The following is an 18,657-nucleotide window of genomic DNA, read 5'->3' as shown; positions in this document are numbered from 1 at the left end:
GTGCGCGACATCGCGTAGCTGCAATTGGCTCAGTGAGAACTTGTCTCGGATGCTGAATTCAGGCCCAATTCAAAACATGATTCAGCAACTTTTGATTTGAAATCGAGATCCTAGAATGCTGTTTTTCTCAAAATATACAGCTGAAGCTGAGCTGAAACTTCATTAGGTTAGTTGTTCAGCACCCTTCTTTAGATTGTGAGCACTTTTGTTGAGAAACGAACAAAATGCCCAAATTACAAATGATGGACTATACCTTTAAAGTACAAACAAACTGACAAAAGAGGGATGATGGGGTCCCTGATTGCAGGCAAATATACGCACAAGTGTGTATATGTGTGGTTTTCTTTTTTATTTAAGCAATTCATTAAAGTCAAATAATTGCTCAAGTATCGTTACGGTCAGTCTATTAACGATTCTTTATTTTATCTTGATAAACTGTGATCCAATTGTCATTTAGGCCAATAAAAATAATAGTTCTGCTTCCGGTTACCCTACCCTATTCTGACAGCCCCTACCCTAATACCCTAATTTTTGTATGGGAAAAATGAGGGGGAAAAACACCCAAAACCATCAATTTCTAATTTTACCCTTGACGAATGTCATAATCGGAAGCAGAACTATTTTTTTTGCCTTATGTTTGATCAGATTTGATCTCACATTGTTCGTGCTCACTCGATATTTGTAATGTGATTCATCTTGTAAATTTTGTGTTTCATATTTAGTTGAAATAAAAATAAGTTTAAATCCCTATATAGATTAATTAAAGAGCAATATTTAACATGCCACGAAGTATAGGAAACAAAAATGCCGGTGCGTGTAATAAACTCTTGACAAGTTGACACTATGTACATGTATTAAAGAACAGCAGTATAATAAATGAACACAATTTTAGTTGCATGCATGAATTACAACAAATTACAGGTTTTCATCACAGCGGCTCCCAATCTCACAAACTCCAGCCAACTCTGTGTAAATGGCAAGCAGAGCTGTACATGTACAATGTACATGTACATGTGCATGTACATGTACATGTACCGTACCTGATGTGTCAGCTGGAGATGAGTTCTTATTCCCTGTTTTCTCTTAAAGGGAAGATACAACATTTGCAAACATTAAAATTAACAAAATGATCAAATTATCATGAAATACCGGTACCTTAATGGATTGTTAGGGAATGACAGTCTAAAGCATTCTGTAAAATGGTGGCTCCTGGTGTGCTGACATTTTCAAGAAAACTTGTATTTTTCTAACGCTGGTCGGCCGACCAGCGTTGGAGAAAACTGGCTCCTTTCAAAAACTGCTCCTAATTTTTCATATTTGGTTATTCGGCATTTTCTTTGCGATTGATTACACACCTGTGAATGCGTATAAGCCTGCTAGACTGATTCTCTGACCATACAATTCTCCAAGTCTATAAATTGCTACATTTTAACTTAAGTGGGGTCAGGGAACCAGACTACAAGAACATTGTTGGTTTTCTTGGATTTGCCAGCATCTCCGAACCCAAAAAGTAAAGCAAGTCAGTTTAACAATATTTGCAATTACATACTAATACCCCAAATCCATTTATTTCTGAAAATTGCAGCAAAAGCAAATGTTGTACATTCCCTTTAAGACATTTACATGTATGTACAGTGTATTTCTGTACAGTCAAGTGGTTAAATCATACAAAGTTACAAGTACCGTACATAAAACACTGCCCACTGCAGTACTTGCATTGCTGCATCACTATAATATTATTTTGTGTTTACGTGATATTAGTTTGTATTTTGTTAGAACATGTGTTTATAACAGCATTCCTTCAGGCAATGTCAAGGGTCAGTGCAGTAATTGCTTTACGGCATGTCTGCACCGACTGCTCCCCCCCCCCAACAGTCTTCTTCCAGTCCATATTTAGCATACAAACCTGATAATTTCCCCTGTTTTTTTCTCCGCACCTCAGAACTACTGCCAGGACCTGAAGCAGTTTCAGGAAGAGCTGCAGCAGCAGCGAGAGTTCAACGCCCAGCTGCAGGCCTCGCTGTCTACTCACGCTGTCAGCGGCGCCCACCCGCACCACGAGGTGGACGCGCTGCGCTCGGACCGCGACCGCCTGTCCAAGGAGGTCTTCCTGCTGCGCAAGACCCTGGAGGAGATGGAGATCCGCATCGAGACCCAGAAACAGACCCTCTCGGCCCGGGACGAGAGCGTCAAGAAACTCCTGGAGATGCTGCAGAGCAAAGGCTTACCCACCAAGCACCTGGAGGTGGAGCGGGAGGAGGCGGACCGGCTCAGGTCAAAGGTCGTGGAGGCGGAGTCCCGTATCCTGCAGTTGGAGACCATGCTGGATCAGCGCGACCGGGAGAGGAGTAGAATGGCAGATGTAAGTCTGAGGGTGTCTGTATTCAGTAGACAAGGCAATGCGTGTGGAAACACAGGCACTAATGCAAGTTACTTTAAACCACTGATATTAATCCATTAACCCTAACTCCCTAGCGTGTTTTACTAGGAACTGGACCAAGTCCATCAAAATCCATAAATCACTGTGTGTCCAATACAAAACTGTACATGACATAATGGAATTCACCAACTGACGCACTGGTTGACATTCATGGACTTGCTACACATGGCTTTTATCACAGTAGCAGTACAGGAAGCTAGGCAAAATCTATCTGATACCCTAGCACTGCTTGAGGCCATTAGGCCCAAGTCCATCATACTCCATCAATATTTAGCCACGCCAGGCCTCCTGGACCAAGTCCCCCAAAATCCACCAAAATGGGGGGGGGGGGGGGGGGGGGGGGTTGGATTTTGATGGAGTTGGGGTGGTTACATGTAGGGTTAAGCTTTACTTTTCCTAAGTATGTGCACTGTTTCCTTACAACTGACTCTGCATCTGTGAAGGTATCACCTTTGTTTATGTGTACCAGCACATTTAAGGTGATCCCCTTCATTATTTACTGGCAGAAATATAGTTAATATTAAATGTATGATATCTGTAGCAAAAGCAATTTTCCAGGTGGGCAATTCCACGGCTACTCAGGTTACATTTTCGTAACGTGAGTAACCGATTTTGTGCGTCTTGTTTATCATACATAACACATTTTTCTGGATGTCATCTTTGGTGCTTAGGTAGGTCTAGGTCTACTCTATCTACCATGGGGATAACAGTTATTTTCAGTAAGGTAATTACAGCCCAAGGAAACTCAAAAGTACATCAAAAATGTAACGTGAGTAACCGTGGAATTGCCCAGGAGGGTTGATGCAGTTTTGCCACATACTTTTTTTTGCATGTTTGTCGTTTGTTTTTGATGATTTACATATTTTTAACAATTGTTGAAACCTCCACTAAAAAAAAATTCTGACAATTTTCCAATTATGAACGTTGACTGTGGACCAAAGTCAGTTTGAGAAAAAACTTGTCTAGTTTTTCTCAGAACCCTTAAATATTCACTCAAAACAGACCCTAACGTCTTTTAACCCTAACGTCTTTAACCCTACATGTGCGTCCTGTGTCATTTGGGCTATTAACCCTCTCAGATCCTCAAAACTTTACCAGGATGTTTGGAAGGATTTTGCAGGATTGAGAAAGGTGGGGCTCAGCAAATAAACAGTTTTCTTTGCAATGGGGCTTTAAAATGATTCCTTCCAAATGGAGGCTTACGTACATGTAGGATTCTGAAATGTTCGCTGCAAAAAGTCCCAAGAATTTAGTGTTATAAGCTTCTCGACTCCTACAAAATATCATGTACACTGTACTTTGTAACACCCAAACAGCACCTTCCTTATAGAAACATCCCCCACCAGCACCACAACCCCCCCCCCCCGTCCCCCCCCCCACACCAAAAAAATTAAAACAATCAAATCAAATCAAAAAGTTCGAAACTAAGACCCAAATAACTGACTTTAGCCAAACAGTCTTGAATTCATTAAAAAAAAACCTGCAAAAATATGGTGTTGGCTTTTGCCAGAATAGACGACATGTGTAATTCATACAATGTTCTTGGGTCAATCCAAAAATTCAGGGTCCAACTTTTGCTGTGCATTTTCAGGACACATCTTTCAATGCCTTAGAACTATCTCCAAGAGCGATTATGTAAAGCAAAGTACAATGTACATGTACTTGCCAAATAGGTACATCCAAATTAGATACATTGTAATGTACCACTGTAAAGTAATTTGTGTGATTTCTGTTCTGTTTCTTTTTGTATCTAACACGCATCCTACTAACACCAAAACTGTGCCAACTGCATCTGTGGCATGCCGTGAAATGTCTGTATGTGCCTGTCTTGTGATTGGCTGGTTTTTCGTTACGCCAACTACGCGTGGGTTATTACATGACCTAGGAGCTACGCCAGTCGGCCGCGCAGGCAGGCTGGTTTGAGCAGCAGCTGGTTGACTCTGTGCTTCAGTCGGAGGAATCCGTGCAAACTAACCTGGTGAAATCGCTGTGTGAAACCACCAAAACTAAGGTATTGGTTCTTAGGATCAGACGTTTGAGGTGACTGGTGGGTGTTGGTTGGTGCTGGTAGTATATGAGGGTATTTTAGAACCCTTTACCATAACATGTAAAAAGGAGAGGGGCAAGGGTTGGGGATTCAGAGAACAGGAGAAAATTTTGTAAAACTATTTCCCCCCCCCCCTCCCCCCGGAATTCCCAGGTTTGCAGCATGCTATAATGTCTCAAGTGTGATGGTTTTGACTGTGGTCTCTGGCCATGCGTCTTATGGTTTCTGATCAGATACCGCTGAACAAAGACATTGAAAATGTTGGCGACAGCTAATATGGGTTCCGCGAACGAGTGCCCCGTCAACGGTAAGAAAGGGAGAGTTGGGGGAGACCACTGGGAGAGACATTTGAATGCATTGTGGGTGACGCCTGACGCTCACGCCAAGTGCTATGGCTTTGTCCACATTCAGAATAAATATGTGGTGCCTACTTTGTGCTAAATGCGCATGAACCGTTCTGCGCACTTGGTGTGTCCCATCCACTGGGCTCCAGAAGGTGTTTAAAACACCCTCTCTTGATCGCGCAAAGAGCCCATAGGTCTTGATAGCTCAGTTGCTTGAGAACTGATAGGGTCTTCCAGCGGGCACAGGTTGAAATTCTGCTCGTATCAATATGTACAGAGTGAGTCAAAAAAGAAAATGACATGGATTGATAAAAAAAAATGTAAACGCAATCAAATTTGATACACCAATGAAGTGTCTTAAAAGAGCATGTTCTGCCACTCATCTGAAAACCAGAATTACTGAAATTGATCCATGCTATCAGAAGTTACACAATGTGTCCATGTTTTACGAAAAGAACCTACAGGTACACATATTTTTATAGCTGTCCATGGAATGCCATTGGAAGCTGTTGAGCAGAGTGATAATTACAAAAATTTGTCAGAAAGTTGTCCTCACATTTATACTAGACAAACCGAATTCTCCCTATTCATGAGCACTACACAGCGTGTTGTACCAATTTCCAGTCATACATGTACATGTACATGTGTACAACATTCATCTGTGTTAACATTGTGCAATGTCATACAGTGTATATGTCTCCCTTCACATTCCTGCATGCTGCATGCTATGTGATACGCTGCCCTGGTATGTGATTGCGATTTGATGATCGTGTTTTTTTGGTGTCATGATAAACTAACCTACACATCAAACCGACTATCGTGTTACATGTGGCCTGCATTTTTTTTTTTTCATTTGAGCATTCTTTTGCATGCATGGGCTCGGTGATGAATCAGTTTTAAAGTTGAAAAGAGAAGTTGCATTTTGATTTTTTGTTGGTCCCGGAGGGCCAGCTTAGTTTCCACTTTGTACCTATCTGACTAAAGTCTCACTTATGGACTAACCATAGAGCTATATTAAATTACTAGAGCGCTGACTCATAATAATTAATTGTGCTTATATAGCGCTTTTCATTGTATCAACGATCTCAAAGCGCTTTACAATTATTACCCTGTTCATCAGGCCATGGGACCAAGCGGCAGCCGATATCAGCGCTCAATCGGTCCTCTACCCTCACAGGTACCCATTTATACTCCCGGGTGGAGAGAGGCAATTGTAGTTAAGTGTCTTGCCCAAGGGCACAAACACCATGTTCCTGGCAGGGTTCGAACCCACGCACCTTCTTACACGGGTCAAACACCGTAACCACTGGACCATGGCGTTCTACCGTGACTCATGTACAAAGTGATGCCTGCTGGGCGCATCCATGTTTGTGCACAAACCTACATGTATGGAAAACTCGAAATTACCAAAGCCAATACGCCCAAAACCGAAACGCATGATCAGCAAATGAGCGTGTCATTTTGCTCTACGCGAACAGCGCAACGCGTGCGCATATCCACTGCAGATGATTAACTGTGACTTTTTTTTTTAAACCGTCATGACGCGCTTAAGTTGTTTGCATATGTTCTACTTGTGCGTTGCATGTAGAGTACACTTTCAAAATTCAATCCATCTTATTTCATTATGTTCTACAAACACGCACATGAATTCAAACTGTCTGCACCCAGGACGGCTTCAAAGCGTCTCCGCGCGCAAGAATGAGGAGTTAGCGCTCTAGTAATTTAATATAGCTCTATGGGACTAACTCAGTTCTGCAAAACCCTTTAAAACCCTTGGTTTAACCCTATCCCCATAGGTCAAAATACTGGGAGCCTTCCTAAGTCCACCAAAATCCATCACCTTCAGTTATGCACAAAATACTTCAGTACCATATCTACTAATGACAGTGCTGGTAGGTTTAGATGGATCTACAATGTAGTACTAATGGCTAAAACTGAAAACAAAGGAAAACTAATAGCTTATATGATACTGTACTGTATCCGTCAAATTCCACAAAAACCAGGGTTTGGATTTTGATGGATTTGGGACAGTTAGGGTAAAGGCTGACAATACTGACTAGAAACGAAGCCGGGACTTTTTTTTCGTCGAAGTACTCATTGAGGGACGCCGTTTTAAAGCTATAGTCCATCATTTGCAGCCATCCGAAAAGTAACTGGCGCAATTACTGTTGAAAAACAAACTTGGTTGAAAGATAGTAAGGGAACTAAACTCCCTGTGAAATTATTCTTTCTGGGAAGCTGTCATTTTGAAGTAATCAACGAAAGAAGGCATTTGCAATGGTGATTCTTAAGAAGCACTGTAGGAAAATTTAAATTAGTAGTTCGTTTTGTTATTCAGCGCAGCGCGCACAAGTATTGGAACGACGCACACACGCGTGTGGTTGTTATAATTCGTCGGATCAGTGCGCGAAGCCGCGCGTATAGCTGCAATTCAAAACAATTCAAAACATGATTCAGTAACTTTTGATTTGAAATTGAGATCTTAGAATGCTGCTTTTCTCGGAATGTACAGCTGAAGCTTAGCTGAAACTTCATCAGGTTATTTGCTCAGTATCCTTCATTAGATTTTGAACTCTTTTGTTGCTTCAAACGAATAAAATGCACAAATTACAAATGATGAGCTTTAACATGCGAACCTTGCTGAACTGAACCCGAACCCAAACATGATGGTTTACTTGAAGCACTAATGGGAGGGTTAGGGCTCATATCTTATTTCAAAACCTCTTTGTGAAGATTTCCTCATCTTTTCTTCATGCTCTTTCAGGAGGATAAGATTGCTACCTTGGAGAGTCGAGTCCGCGAGTACGAACACGAGCTGAGAAGGGTCCGATCGCTGGGCTCGTTAAGTCCAGAAGAGAGGGAAGATCGACAGCGTGAGATCAACGACTATAAGTCTCATTCCAAGATTCTCAAGAGTCAGGTTAGTATTGAAGTAAAGTCTGTCACAAGCCAATGTGGCCCATCGGACCAGAGTTTATCTGGTTTCAGTGGCATGAAACAACTGAGAATATGTCTTTTTCCCCCTGGATGGGATGCCAGTCCATGGCAGGTTACTCCCAGCTAATGCCGGTGAAGAGAGGCAAGTGGGGATGAGTAACTTGCCCGAGGACACCACATATGACCAGCAACTGGATTTGAACCCCTGACCCTCTGATTAGGAGTCAAATATGAATACATTTTTCAACTTTTCCATAGGAAATTTTACATTTTTTAACCAAAAATCCTCCTTTTTCCCCCTTTTTGGACGTCTGCAATGTATTTTCAAAAAAGGTGGGTTTTTTTCTGCTTCAGGCATTTAAAATCCGCCTTGCCAGCAGACTGGCACCCAGTCCATACATTATCGATACTGATTGTGGGGCAGGAACCAGCCTACCCCACGAGAACGGAATTATTGTCCGGCAGCCAGTAATTCGAAATTGTAAAGTAACAATTCAATAACTAAACAAGGGCCATTTTTTTTTTGGGGGGGGGGTCGATGTCTCATTCAAAACTGAATAACTTTTGTGTTGTCAGAAAAACAGCAATAAGGGAATAACAGTGTGAGGAGCCGGTCTTCACTGCGTGATAATGACCGGGTGTGGGGGTGACCGCTGTTAATGGACTGAGACGAAGCTGAGGTCCATTAACAGCGGTCACCCCCACATCTGGTCATTATCACGCAGTGAAGACCGGATCCTCACACTGTTATTCCCATTAATAAATACCTTTTTAACGAAATAAACAGTTAAAATGCTCCAATTTTGTGACTTTTTTCCGGCGATATTTCCAGACTTCTTGGTGTTCATGTTCATGGGCCATATTTTAGCTTAACTGCTATGACGACGTAAACTCAACAGAAACTGCTGCCGTAGTGAAACAAATTAAAACAATGTTTTCATATCTTTACCTGATGGAGGAAGCTGAAATCTCGTTTACACATTCCTTGTGTCCGGAATTACAAAGATGCTTGGTTTAGGAAAGGTAAATATGTCGGTGGGTGAAGTGTTTCAAAAGAAAATAAATCGTAGATCTACGCTTTCGTCGTAAACATCCTCAGTAGTATATACTGCACTGCTGTACGATGTCGTTTCAAAACTTCCTTACGCGCGCATCCCTAGCAACTGTGTTGCGTACGCGCGCGTCAGTCTCGCGCGATGGGGGTTGAGCGCATGTGCAGTGCTGTATTGTTACAAGCTACCGCAGGACTGTTACTATATTTTGACCAATCATTGGCTTGCATGGGGCTGAACGGGGCTGGATCAATGCTGGTTCAGGGGCCATTTATTCGCTTGATCTTTGAAGCCGGTCCATTATCACCGTTAATGACCGGCCACGTGATCGAGTCTCGACCAATCAGAAACCATCAACTCTCCAAGGTATTTATTAATTTAGAATCAAGATCTATTTGTTGGGATGATTCTCCAAAATAGCACTGGGAACGCAACATTAACATACTTCCACTCTGTTGATTGTGCAGGAAATCCTATTATTCTGACCAAAGAGAGTGCAGTGTGGTTGTTTAAAAATAGATTATCATGTAGAAAACCATTCAATGGAATTAGTTTCACAAAGACAGCATGGATTGTAAGCTTAAAAGCATCCAGTTTCATCCATCTGAAGCAAAGGCATAACATCCCCACAATTCTCACCTGACTGAATGCCCGGATTCTCTCCGTAAGCCTCCATCCTCCCCTGTTTCGTGACCTTTTCAGGCCGAGGACATCACACTTGTTCTTGTCCCGCCCCTTGATAGCCTCGGGGCACACCACACACTTCGGGTCACTAACAGCAGGGAGAGAACAAAATAGCTGGTGTTTTTCAAAGGTCAATGACGCTGTGATGTGCCTCAGACTTTGTAATTATCAGCACAACAGACAATATTTGGGCATAACAGCTCTGTGTATTTACAGGTACAACTGTACTATATAGATGTCTACCCAGAGTGTTTCAACACATTAGTACACATGGGTCATTTAATAAAATTAGGGTCCACTTTTTTTTCTTCCCCTGTCCCTGTTACATCTGATATCTATGATTTTATAATTCTGATGCACTCCTTAATGCACTCGTCCTCCAAGATTATGAATAGCAAACTACCTACCCAACAAATACAAAGTCACTCTTAATAATACATGAATGGCAAATTACAAAGTACAAATGTACCATACAACATGTACAATTGCGGTCAGAAATTAGATTTTTTTTTTGACGATTTACCACATTTTCCAAAACAAAAGGAAACTGCTCAGTGATATTTTGTACTGGAAGTGGATTTTGAGTTTGTGCCAAAAAAATTGACACTCTGCATGTTTTAGTTCAAAAGTGATTGACTTTTAGCATGGGCGTCGCCAGGATTTTTTTCTAGAGGGGGGCAAAGCACATTTTCCCCAAAAAATCCCTATATTTTCCTGCATTTTCCCGATTGATCATTTTTTTTGAGGGTGGGCAGGGACATTTGCCCTCTCCCCCCCAACCCATTAAATTACGGTAACAACAATGTGACTTCACACCTCTTTTACTTTTTTTTCCTTTTCTTTTCTCCTTTTTTGTGTTCTTTGGCTTGTCCAGGGTAGGGGAAAGCACTCCCCCTTGTCCCCCCCCCTCACCCCCCCCCCCTCGCATGCCCATGTCTTTTAGCCTTTTTGTCTTTTTGGCTGAGCTGTTTTTGTGTCAAATTTCACCCTCAGGTACCCTATGAATTGAATGCATCTAACTTATTAGGATGTGAAAAGGTATCACTTTGAACAGATGTCAACTGTACCCCTTTCAACCACTTGCCATCACTTGAAGATTAAGTCAAACACCTCAAATACTGCACCTGAGAGTCAATTGTGCAGTATTTGTACGATGCATTTGTACTTCTCACCGTACATGTAACTATACATGTACCCCATATTGCAACACCCCGAGGCCCAACCACTGAGTGATATTTGCTACAACGACAGGCCGTGTACAGCATGCAGCAAATTCAAGTTCAAAACACGGTGTGGACAAAACCAACGGAAACCACCAGAGGCTCAGAGAAGGCTTGACAATTTAACCGGTCACCTGCCCCTGCGAGTATACCATTACATTGCCAGATCCTGTTTACATATCCTCCAGTGTCAAAGAGGTTGTGGAATGCTTGAAGACATTTCCGTCATTTTTCGGGTATATGTAGCCTAAGGTGTGATGAAATAAAAACGACTATTGTGTCTATCATGAAATGAGTACAAAAGGTACTTTTGAGAGCTGTTTTTCAGGTCCTGTTTCGACCCGAACGTGCAATTTGTGTAAAAGTCGTCGTTGGGGGCAGCAAACAAAACATAGTAAACAGGACTCGTTTATACTACGCTGCATTGGGAGTCCTGTTTATTACGTCACGATTTACTATGTTTTGTTTGCACAACCTCTTTAACTGGTTTCAGCAAGTTCCAACACCCTGGACCAAAACCAAATGACAAATTCCTCACTTTTTATTCTTTCTTTCAATGTGTACAGGTTGATCAATTCAAACTAGAGCTCAACAAGAAATCTTCCGAGGTTCAAGCGCTCCAGACGAAGATCGAGACGCTAACCCATCAGCATCAAGACTACCAGGCACACGTCAGTCTACTCAAGGAATCGTTAGCCGCCAAGGAACAGCACTCCAGTATCCTGCAAGCAGACGTGAGTAACACTAACTAGGTTGCTGAGACGCGATATTCAACAGCCTGGGGGTCGGAAGGGGGGGGGGGACTAGTCATGAGGTTCAGATATTCACGTGTGCAGAGCCACATTACAAATGTCTGGTATAGCCAGGCATGCGAATATTATTTGGCCGGAGTGTTAGCCAATTGGATCCGCCTTTAGAAATTGTGACGTCATTTAGAGCAGTGGCCGAAGGTGTTGATTGGTCAGCTGACTTATCGCATTGATCAAACTGATACATCATCAGGTTGCTGAAGGCACGATAGAAGAAGCTCGCTTGGTCAGAATCTGGCGGTCAAGACACAGTTGTTTTGCATAATTGACCTTTCGCATTTCGCGTGTCAGCCAGGCCCCTTAGACAACCCTATTTTATGGAATTTTGTACGTTAAGTTTTGTTTGTCTCAAATATTGTGCAGTCTGCGTCCATTTGTATATCATGTAATTGGACAAAATTTCACAAGCTGCGTTGACGTGATTCTACCGCGCTAGGTTAATTAATCACTGAATCTACATCCTAGACGCTTGCACTGACTGGGGAAGGGGGGGGGGGACTGGGGTTGAAATTAACCCCTTCCATTTTCCAACGAGTACCATTTTTTCATACGTCCAGAGGCATGACGTACAAACAAAAAATGAGTATGACGCCCATGGTGTACACCATACATAAAGATTTCTAAAAAGCATACAGCTCGCAAAGGCATGACACCGTATATCTTGTGTATGAGATCAAATAAAGGTTCCACTTTTGGGGTTGACAAACCCTTCCCCAGTCAATGACATGTGAAGACAAAATAAGACATTTAGAAAAAAGTCAAATCATGTACAGGTTCAAATCAATACTTTGCAATTCTCCAAAATACTGGAAGGTGCTTCTGGTCACACTTAAAAATCTTCATAATTTAGCGTCGGGTGAAAATCCTTTTGACGTGAAGGAACATTTAAAAAACACCCCGATGTGTTTTGCACGCTTGGTTCAACGTTGTGTTGACTCAGATGGTCCCCCTGCATCGATTGTAGAGGTGAATTAATGATACAAGACGTATTGGAATGAGTGGGAACCGGTGATTCACACAAGGTACTTTATCAAACCGTCGGACATCGGAAGGCGACGTTCTAATGAAATCTGTTTATCGGTGTGGGGCAAATGTGAAACCAGTCGGAACAAAAACTAATGGCTCCAGGCTCAATTCTCCAGAACAAATTAAAGTTTATTATTTAATAGATAAATAGATGTAAGCATTACGTGTAACTGTATCATTTTGGTAATAGATAGTAGAGCCTTCTGTTTCCTTTGTAATATTTTGAGATCCAGAGAGGGGGAGGGGGGGGGGGACACAGTTGGGGGGACACAGTTTTAAGAAGGGATTCAGGAGATTTTACATAAACTTAATTTTGACAATCACGCACTGATTGGTTCTTGTTTAATAATAGAGATGGTTAGCATTAACTACACTTTTTGAATGCATTCTTTGTTGTGTGGTACAGAATAATGGACAAAGAATTAACTACGTGTACTTGTACAGGACAAAACATGAATGTGCAGGAAATCAATTGTGCGGCGTTCTGGCAAAATAATACGGAACTGGGCATGACCCGCAGTGGAGAAAATGAAGAAAAATTAGGAATGGTGGTTCGTTTTCTAATCTTTGATGAGGCTACTTCACGTATTTTAAAGAAATAGTTTTAAAATTGTGGAATACCAGTGTATTGAATGAAAAACAATTGGCATCTTTCATTTTCAGGAATAGAAAAGTCCAAATTTTAAAGGCGTTATTCTCAGTATTTTGCTTTTTTGATGAGTCAATGAATGTGAATCTTAAAACAGCCATAACTTGTCAACAGAATGTCCAATCAAACTGCAACAAACTGTACTGTAAGAAGAATTGTATTCTCTATCCTAATACCAGCAAACCCTCATTCCGACCTCTGCCTAGTTCTGTCTCATTTTGCCAGAACGCCTCACATTTGTGTTGAATAACGGTTTCTGCACGAAAGAGCTCGATCCTTTCTTTATGCTCCGTGCAGAAGTACTCCCTCAACGGCCAGAAAAGGAGAGTTGGGAGTGACCTAGAATGGTTCCCGGTCCATCCACTGCGTATTTCAAATGATCCAAAGTTATTAGGGGCGGGGATTAGTCTGCGAGACCATCGCAAGTTCAGGATAAACACGTCGTGCGTACTGGTACTTCGCGCGCTAACCAGTCCCTTGCGCACACGCGGTATCCCGTCCAAGGGGCTCTCAAAAGTGGTAAAAACACGCCCTCTTTTGTTGGCGCACGGAGCTCAGAGAGCTCTCACAGAGCGCCTCACTGTCGACAGGTTATTTAAATTCAGTGACAGTGAAAGTAAAAAGTTTCAACTCATAGTTAACACACAGGAACAATGCCCTGTCCACAGTGAGTGCATCCAGCACAAACTTTCTGCAATTATATTGATGGGTAATGCACCTGTTCTTGTCATTGCTTGAATTGAAAAATTTTTACCCGATTGTCATTGATTCATTAATAAAATGAGACGTGCGTACATGTATGCACTCTGCGCCATGTGTGCTTGAACCAGTGCGCGCACATGCAGCGTGTCTCTTCGACTTGTACTTTATTGAGAGATCACAAAGCATTTTCTAGTATCCATGCCTTGAATCCATAAAATGTGCTGTAAAAATGGTTCATGTCCTATAGACTTTTATTATGCTGCCACCATTTCAGTCATGTTCCCTGTATCCAATGACAGTACTGAATGATAATGTTTTTGTGCAAAAAGGAACCAGACTATTTTTCCTTCCAGCCTCGCTTTGGTTACGTTGCTTTGAATGGGAAAAAATTAAGATGGCCGCAACATGATAATGGTCTGTTGCTTATAATGGAGACCTTTTCCTTGTTTGGTTTTGATTCATTAAATGCACCAATCAGGTGGAAGCTTTGAGGACGCGCCTCGACGAGAAAGAGATGACCCTCGTCAGAAAAGAGCAACTTCTGAGCACGCTCAGCACGGACAAGACCAAGCGCTACTCGGAGGTCAACGAACTCAAAGAGATGTTGGATATCAAGGAGCGCAAGATTGGTGTTCTGCAGAGGAAGGTAAATTAATGTAGAATGTGACTGGTGCTCAGCACATACAGTTGATGCACAATATTCTCATCATGGCATCTCAATGAAGTTTGGGATACCGGTGTAGCGTGAATATCCGACTTCATGAAATGTGGACTTATTGGTAGTATTGCGCACGCGTGAGTTCGATACTATGCTATTTTTAGGATCGTTTCATGAGAGTGACCTGTCACGTGCGAGGGATCAATCAATAATAGGGAAATAGGGGGTCCGATTTTCATAGGAGTCGGATTTTCATGTGACTCCGGTAAACTCTTGCATTTCAGCCATTGGTTAGGCTTCATGGTGTGACAATGTGGACATTTAGAAACGTCTTGTTTTATAGCTGCAGAATAGCAGCTCAAATCGTAATGTCTCTCGGTTAGTAACAAACATTGACATTGTCTACTGCTCCTACATATTTTGACCGATTTCAACCAAACTTTGTCAAAAGTATCAGTAGTCCAGCCCCAACATGACACATGACCAACCTGGGGTCAAAGGTCGTCATGAGGTCACTGGGGTCAAAAACCTGGGTTTTTTTAAAACTCAAAACGCTACTCCTTCCAGAAATTACATGACACTATCACGATCACATGACTCACACATGAACACGAATTCGTTGAGCCGCAGCTTCGGAGATCCTATCGAGCTTGTTTTATCTGAATCTAGCATCAGAATTCAAACTTTGGGAATGAGACCATCAAGACTGCTTTGTCTAGATAGTAATGCAATCTTAACCCCCTTCAAAATGAGGCTCTTTCCGATCAACAAAATGTTGATGTACTCTGAAATTACTGATGTGGGATGAAATGTCAATGCTGTTTTTTGTTTTGTTTTTGTTTTTTAATGGAACTTGTGAAGTAAAACACTTTGACAAATGTAAAGTTCATCAAGTTTATTGCAGAACATTACCACAACCTCTTTCATCCTGCTAGGTCCAACATAATCCAAATGCATGTGGCTAGGACACATGTTGGAGTTTGGCAGTAGGGCGTGACTGGGGTCCGATTTGCTGGGGAGGGGAGGCACTAAGGGAACCTCATTTTTGTGGAGGGGTCATACAATAGGTTTGGTCATACGGTAGTTTCAACCAATACAATGTTACTGGTTGCCTATCTCCATGTTCTTAAGGTGGGACACAGGCCTTGAGTGGGGGAGGGGGAAGGGGGGAGGGAGGTGGACACAGGCATCCTGATAACCCCCATATCCCCCCTCCCCCGATACCCCCATACACCCCCACCCCATACACCCCCCCCCCCCCCCCCTTAGTTACACCACTGAATTAAAGCTTGTTTGGAAAATTTTAAAAAATGATTTTGCATTGCCACAAATCATCCTTTTCCCTGAACAAGTCTTCAAAGTATTGTTTACCCATACTTACAAGTAGAAATATTTCCCCTCGGCAATATTTTTCTTCAGAATTCAAAATATTCATCTTTGTAAATGCAGGTCAGTGTTATCTCTGAAAGTTCAAGTCGAGCCAAACCGACGTCAAATTATTTACAAATTATTCGAATGTTAGTAATAATGACTCTTGCCTCGAGTAATGACAAAAACCATTATCAACTAGACTTGATGAACTGCTGGTACCGGCTCTTTTTACATATCTTGACGTATTTGCAGATAGCAAACGTTGGAGCTCGTTTATCACTGTTGAATGATAAACGGACAAGGGGAAATAATGATCATTGCAAACAATGGGTTCAGCTGTTTATGTACCTTTTTGAATAATAGCCTGTCAAAGGAGAGTGCATTCACATTTGTTTCATTCGGCAAGCTTGTGTTTTTCAATGACAATGTATCCATAATACATCTGTTAATCTGCTGATGGAACAGTAGGGACAGATGTTAAAGAGGGGTCATTCCATGTCAGGCCAACACACTTTTTTATAACAATTTTGATAAAAACAGCTGTGCTTGTACGTCCTGATGAGCAATGAACGCACACCAATTTTTAGCCCGATCCGACCTACGGTACCATGTGGTCAGGGCAGAAAACACAAAAAATTGACATTTTTAGAGTAAAATACCACCCTTTTGGTAGAAATATGTCAAAACCATGTCAATTTTTATCGAATATATGCGAATTTGGTATTAAAATAATACAAATTGCATGCTCAAATCAACGCTTTTGTCAAAATGAAATTTTGTGAAAAGTAGGTCACGTGACCTTTAATATGTTATTGTGACCTTTGACCCAATTTGTGTGATAATGTATCATTCCGAAAATCAACGAAATGAAAATGGCAGTTTCTTTGCTGAGACTGTTCAGGTACTCACTGAGCCACTCACCCACCGGTTTGATCGTATTGCATTCGACAAAAGATGGTTACGTGTTTCGAGAAATAGAAGTGTAGAGAAAAGGGGGGGGGGGGCAGTGGCAGTTTCACTCCCTTCCCTTTTTTAAAGGATCTCCCAGTAGTCCTAGGGTTACATTGAATATATTCATAAAATCTCCTATTAAAGCTCTTTTTGCTTTCAATCCAAAGTTTTTTTTAAAAGCGTTTGGTAATCTTATTTGAAATTTTATTTTAAAATCAGTGCATGGCACTTCTCCTACCATGTAATGTGAATCCAGGTTTGTTAAAAAGTCAATTTTTTTTTTCAATTCAAAAACTTATTCTAAATGAAGGAAGGGGAAAACGTGCATTACACAAGCCTACATGTACATATGTACATGTCTTGATTTTTTACAACAAATGTATTTTAAAATGCGATGCAATTGTATCGCATCACCGAAGCAAATCAGAAAATCAACGGCCTCGCTAAACTGATTATAGCCAGCCGTGAGGGTCCCCTGTCCCACACTTGTTTTTCATCCGTCCGCTCGCTATCCCCGCGACGTAATGAAATTAACGCCTTATTACAACAGATTAGCTGCCCCCACCATGGGAAATCAGCGGTTCTACCGGTAGGGCTAGGGCGCTGCTCGGTAGTTAAAGATCATATTCTGGCAACGTGCCACCGAGTTTAACATCTCAAAGCCACGGGCCCAGAAACGTTGAAAACAGATCACGTTGCTTGAAATTGAACATGGATGTCTGGTGTTTCTTCTTCTTTTTCTCCTTTCCTTTTCTCCTTTCCTTTTCCTCTTTCCTTTTCCAACGCTTGTCGGCCGACCAGCATTGGAAAAAAAACTGGGTGTTTTTTTTTCAAATACCGTCCCCAATTTACCATACTTACATGTACTTAGTCTGAATTTTGTTTGCAATCGATTACACATGAATGGGTGCAAGCCTTCTAGACTGGTTCCCTGACCTTACAATTCCCCGACGTCTATAAATTGCTCCATTTCAATTTAAGTGGAGTCAGGGAACCAGACTACGTGAACATGATTGTTTTTCTTAGTTTTTTTCCAGCATCTACGAATGCAAAACTTCAAACAAGTTAGTGTAACAATATTTGCTATAAAACACTTATCCCAAAATCCATCCATTTCTGAAAATTACAGCAAAAGCAAATGTTGTATATTCCCTTTAACTTTTTAACGAGTGTATCAGAATTATAGAATTGCAGATGTCAGTTGTAACAGGGACAGGAACAAAAAAAGTGGACCCCTAATTTATAGACTTGCCAATGTACAAGACAAGATAATCAAATATCTACAAAATATCCAAATCAACTGTGACAAAGCCATTACTTTGTTGTTACTCATTCCCTGTTACTTGTGACTAGGCTTGTTTAATGGACTTTTGATTTAAGTATGATTTCACACAATTACCAACGCCATGAAAACTTTGCTTCAGCGTCATAATTCTGTTACTTTTAAGTACAGAAATACGTACACTGTGCATTTATTTCCTGACGAAAAAAAGTACAATGTACTTTTCCGTCACGAGGTTGGTTTTCAAATTATTCACTTCCTTGCTGCTTAGCAACAGGTTTTTTTTAACCTTTCAAAGGAAGTGAAAGTAATTATTTTGAAAGCATATTTTTCATTTCCAGTCCAGATAATGACAGCCTAAAGAATAATCCATTACGCCGGTTCCAGGAATAAAACCATTTGACAAATTGAGACAAATCGGGAAATTACATGTTGTAAAATACAAAAGCAATGTTTCAGGATACAAAGGCCCAGCTGTGGTACTG

The 18,657-nt window shown here is 41.4% G+C and overlaps 1 protein-coding gene across 7 annotated transcripts in view; it reads left to right on the top strand.

Annotated features, from left to right (window-relative positions):
- LOC119726775 (ELKS/Rab6-interacting/CAST family member 1-like) overlaps positions 1-18,657 on the top strand; it is a 109,950-nt gene that overhangs the window by 9,608 nt on the left and 81,685 nt on the right. For all 7 annotated transcript variants that reach the window (XM_038198625.1, XM_038198624.1, XM_038198623.1 and 4 more), the window contains exons 3-6: positions 1,943-2,362; positions 7,596-7,751; positions 11,291-11,458; positions 14,389-14,556. In XM_038198625.1, the coding sequence (XP_038054553.1) occupies positions 1,943-2,362; positions 7,596-7,751; positions 11,291-11,458; positions 14,389-14,556 (912 nt within the window). The remainder of the gene's footprint in view (positions 1-1,942; positions 2,363-7,595; positions 7,752-11,290; positions 11,459-14,388; positions 14,557-18,657) is intronic.

Source organism: Patiria miniata, unplaced genomic scaffold (genome assembly GCF_015706575.1).
Source record: "Patiria miniata isolate m_02_andy unplaced genomic scaffold, ASM1570657v1 HiC_scaffold_2, whole genome shotgun sequence".
Taxonomy (NCBI): domain Eukaryota; kingdom Metazoa; phylum Echinodermata; class Asteroidea; order Valvatida; family Asterinidae; genus Patiria; species Patiria miniata.
The sequence above is the reverse complement of the archived record's forward strand: the minus strand, read 5'-3'. Positions and strand labels throughout refer to the sequence as shown.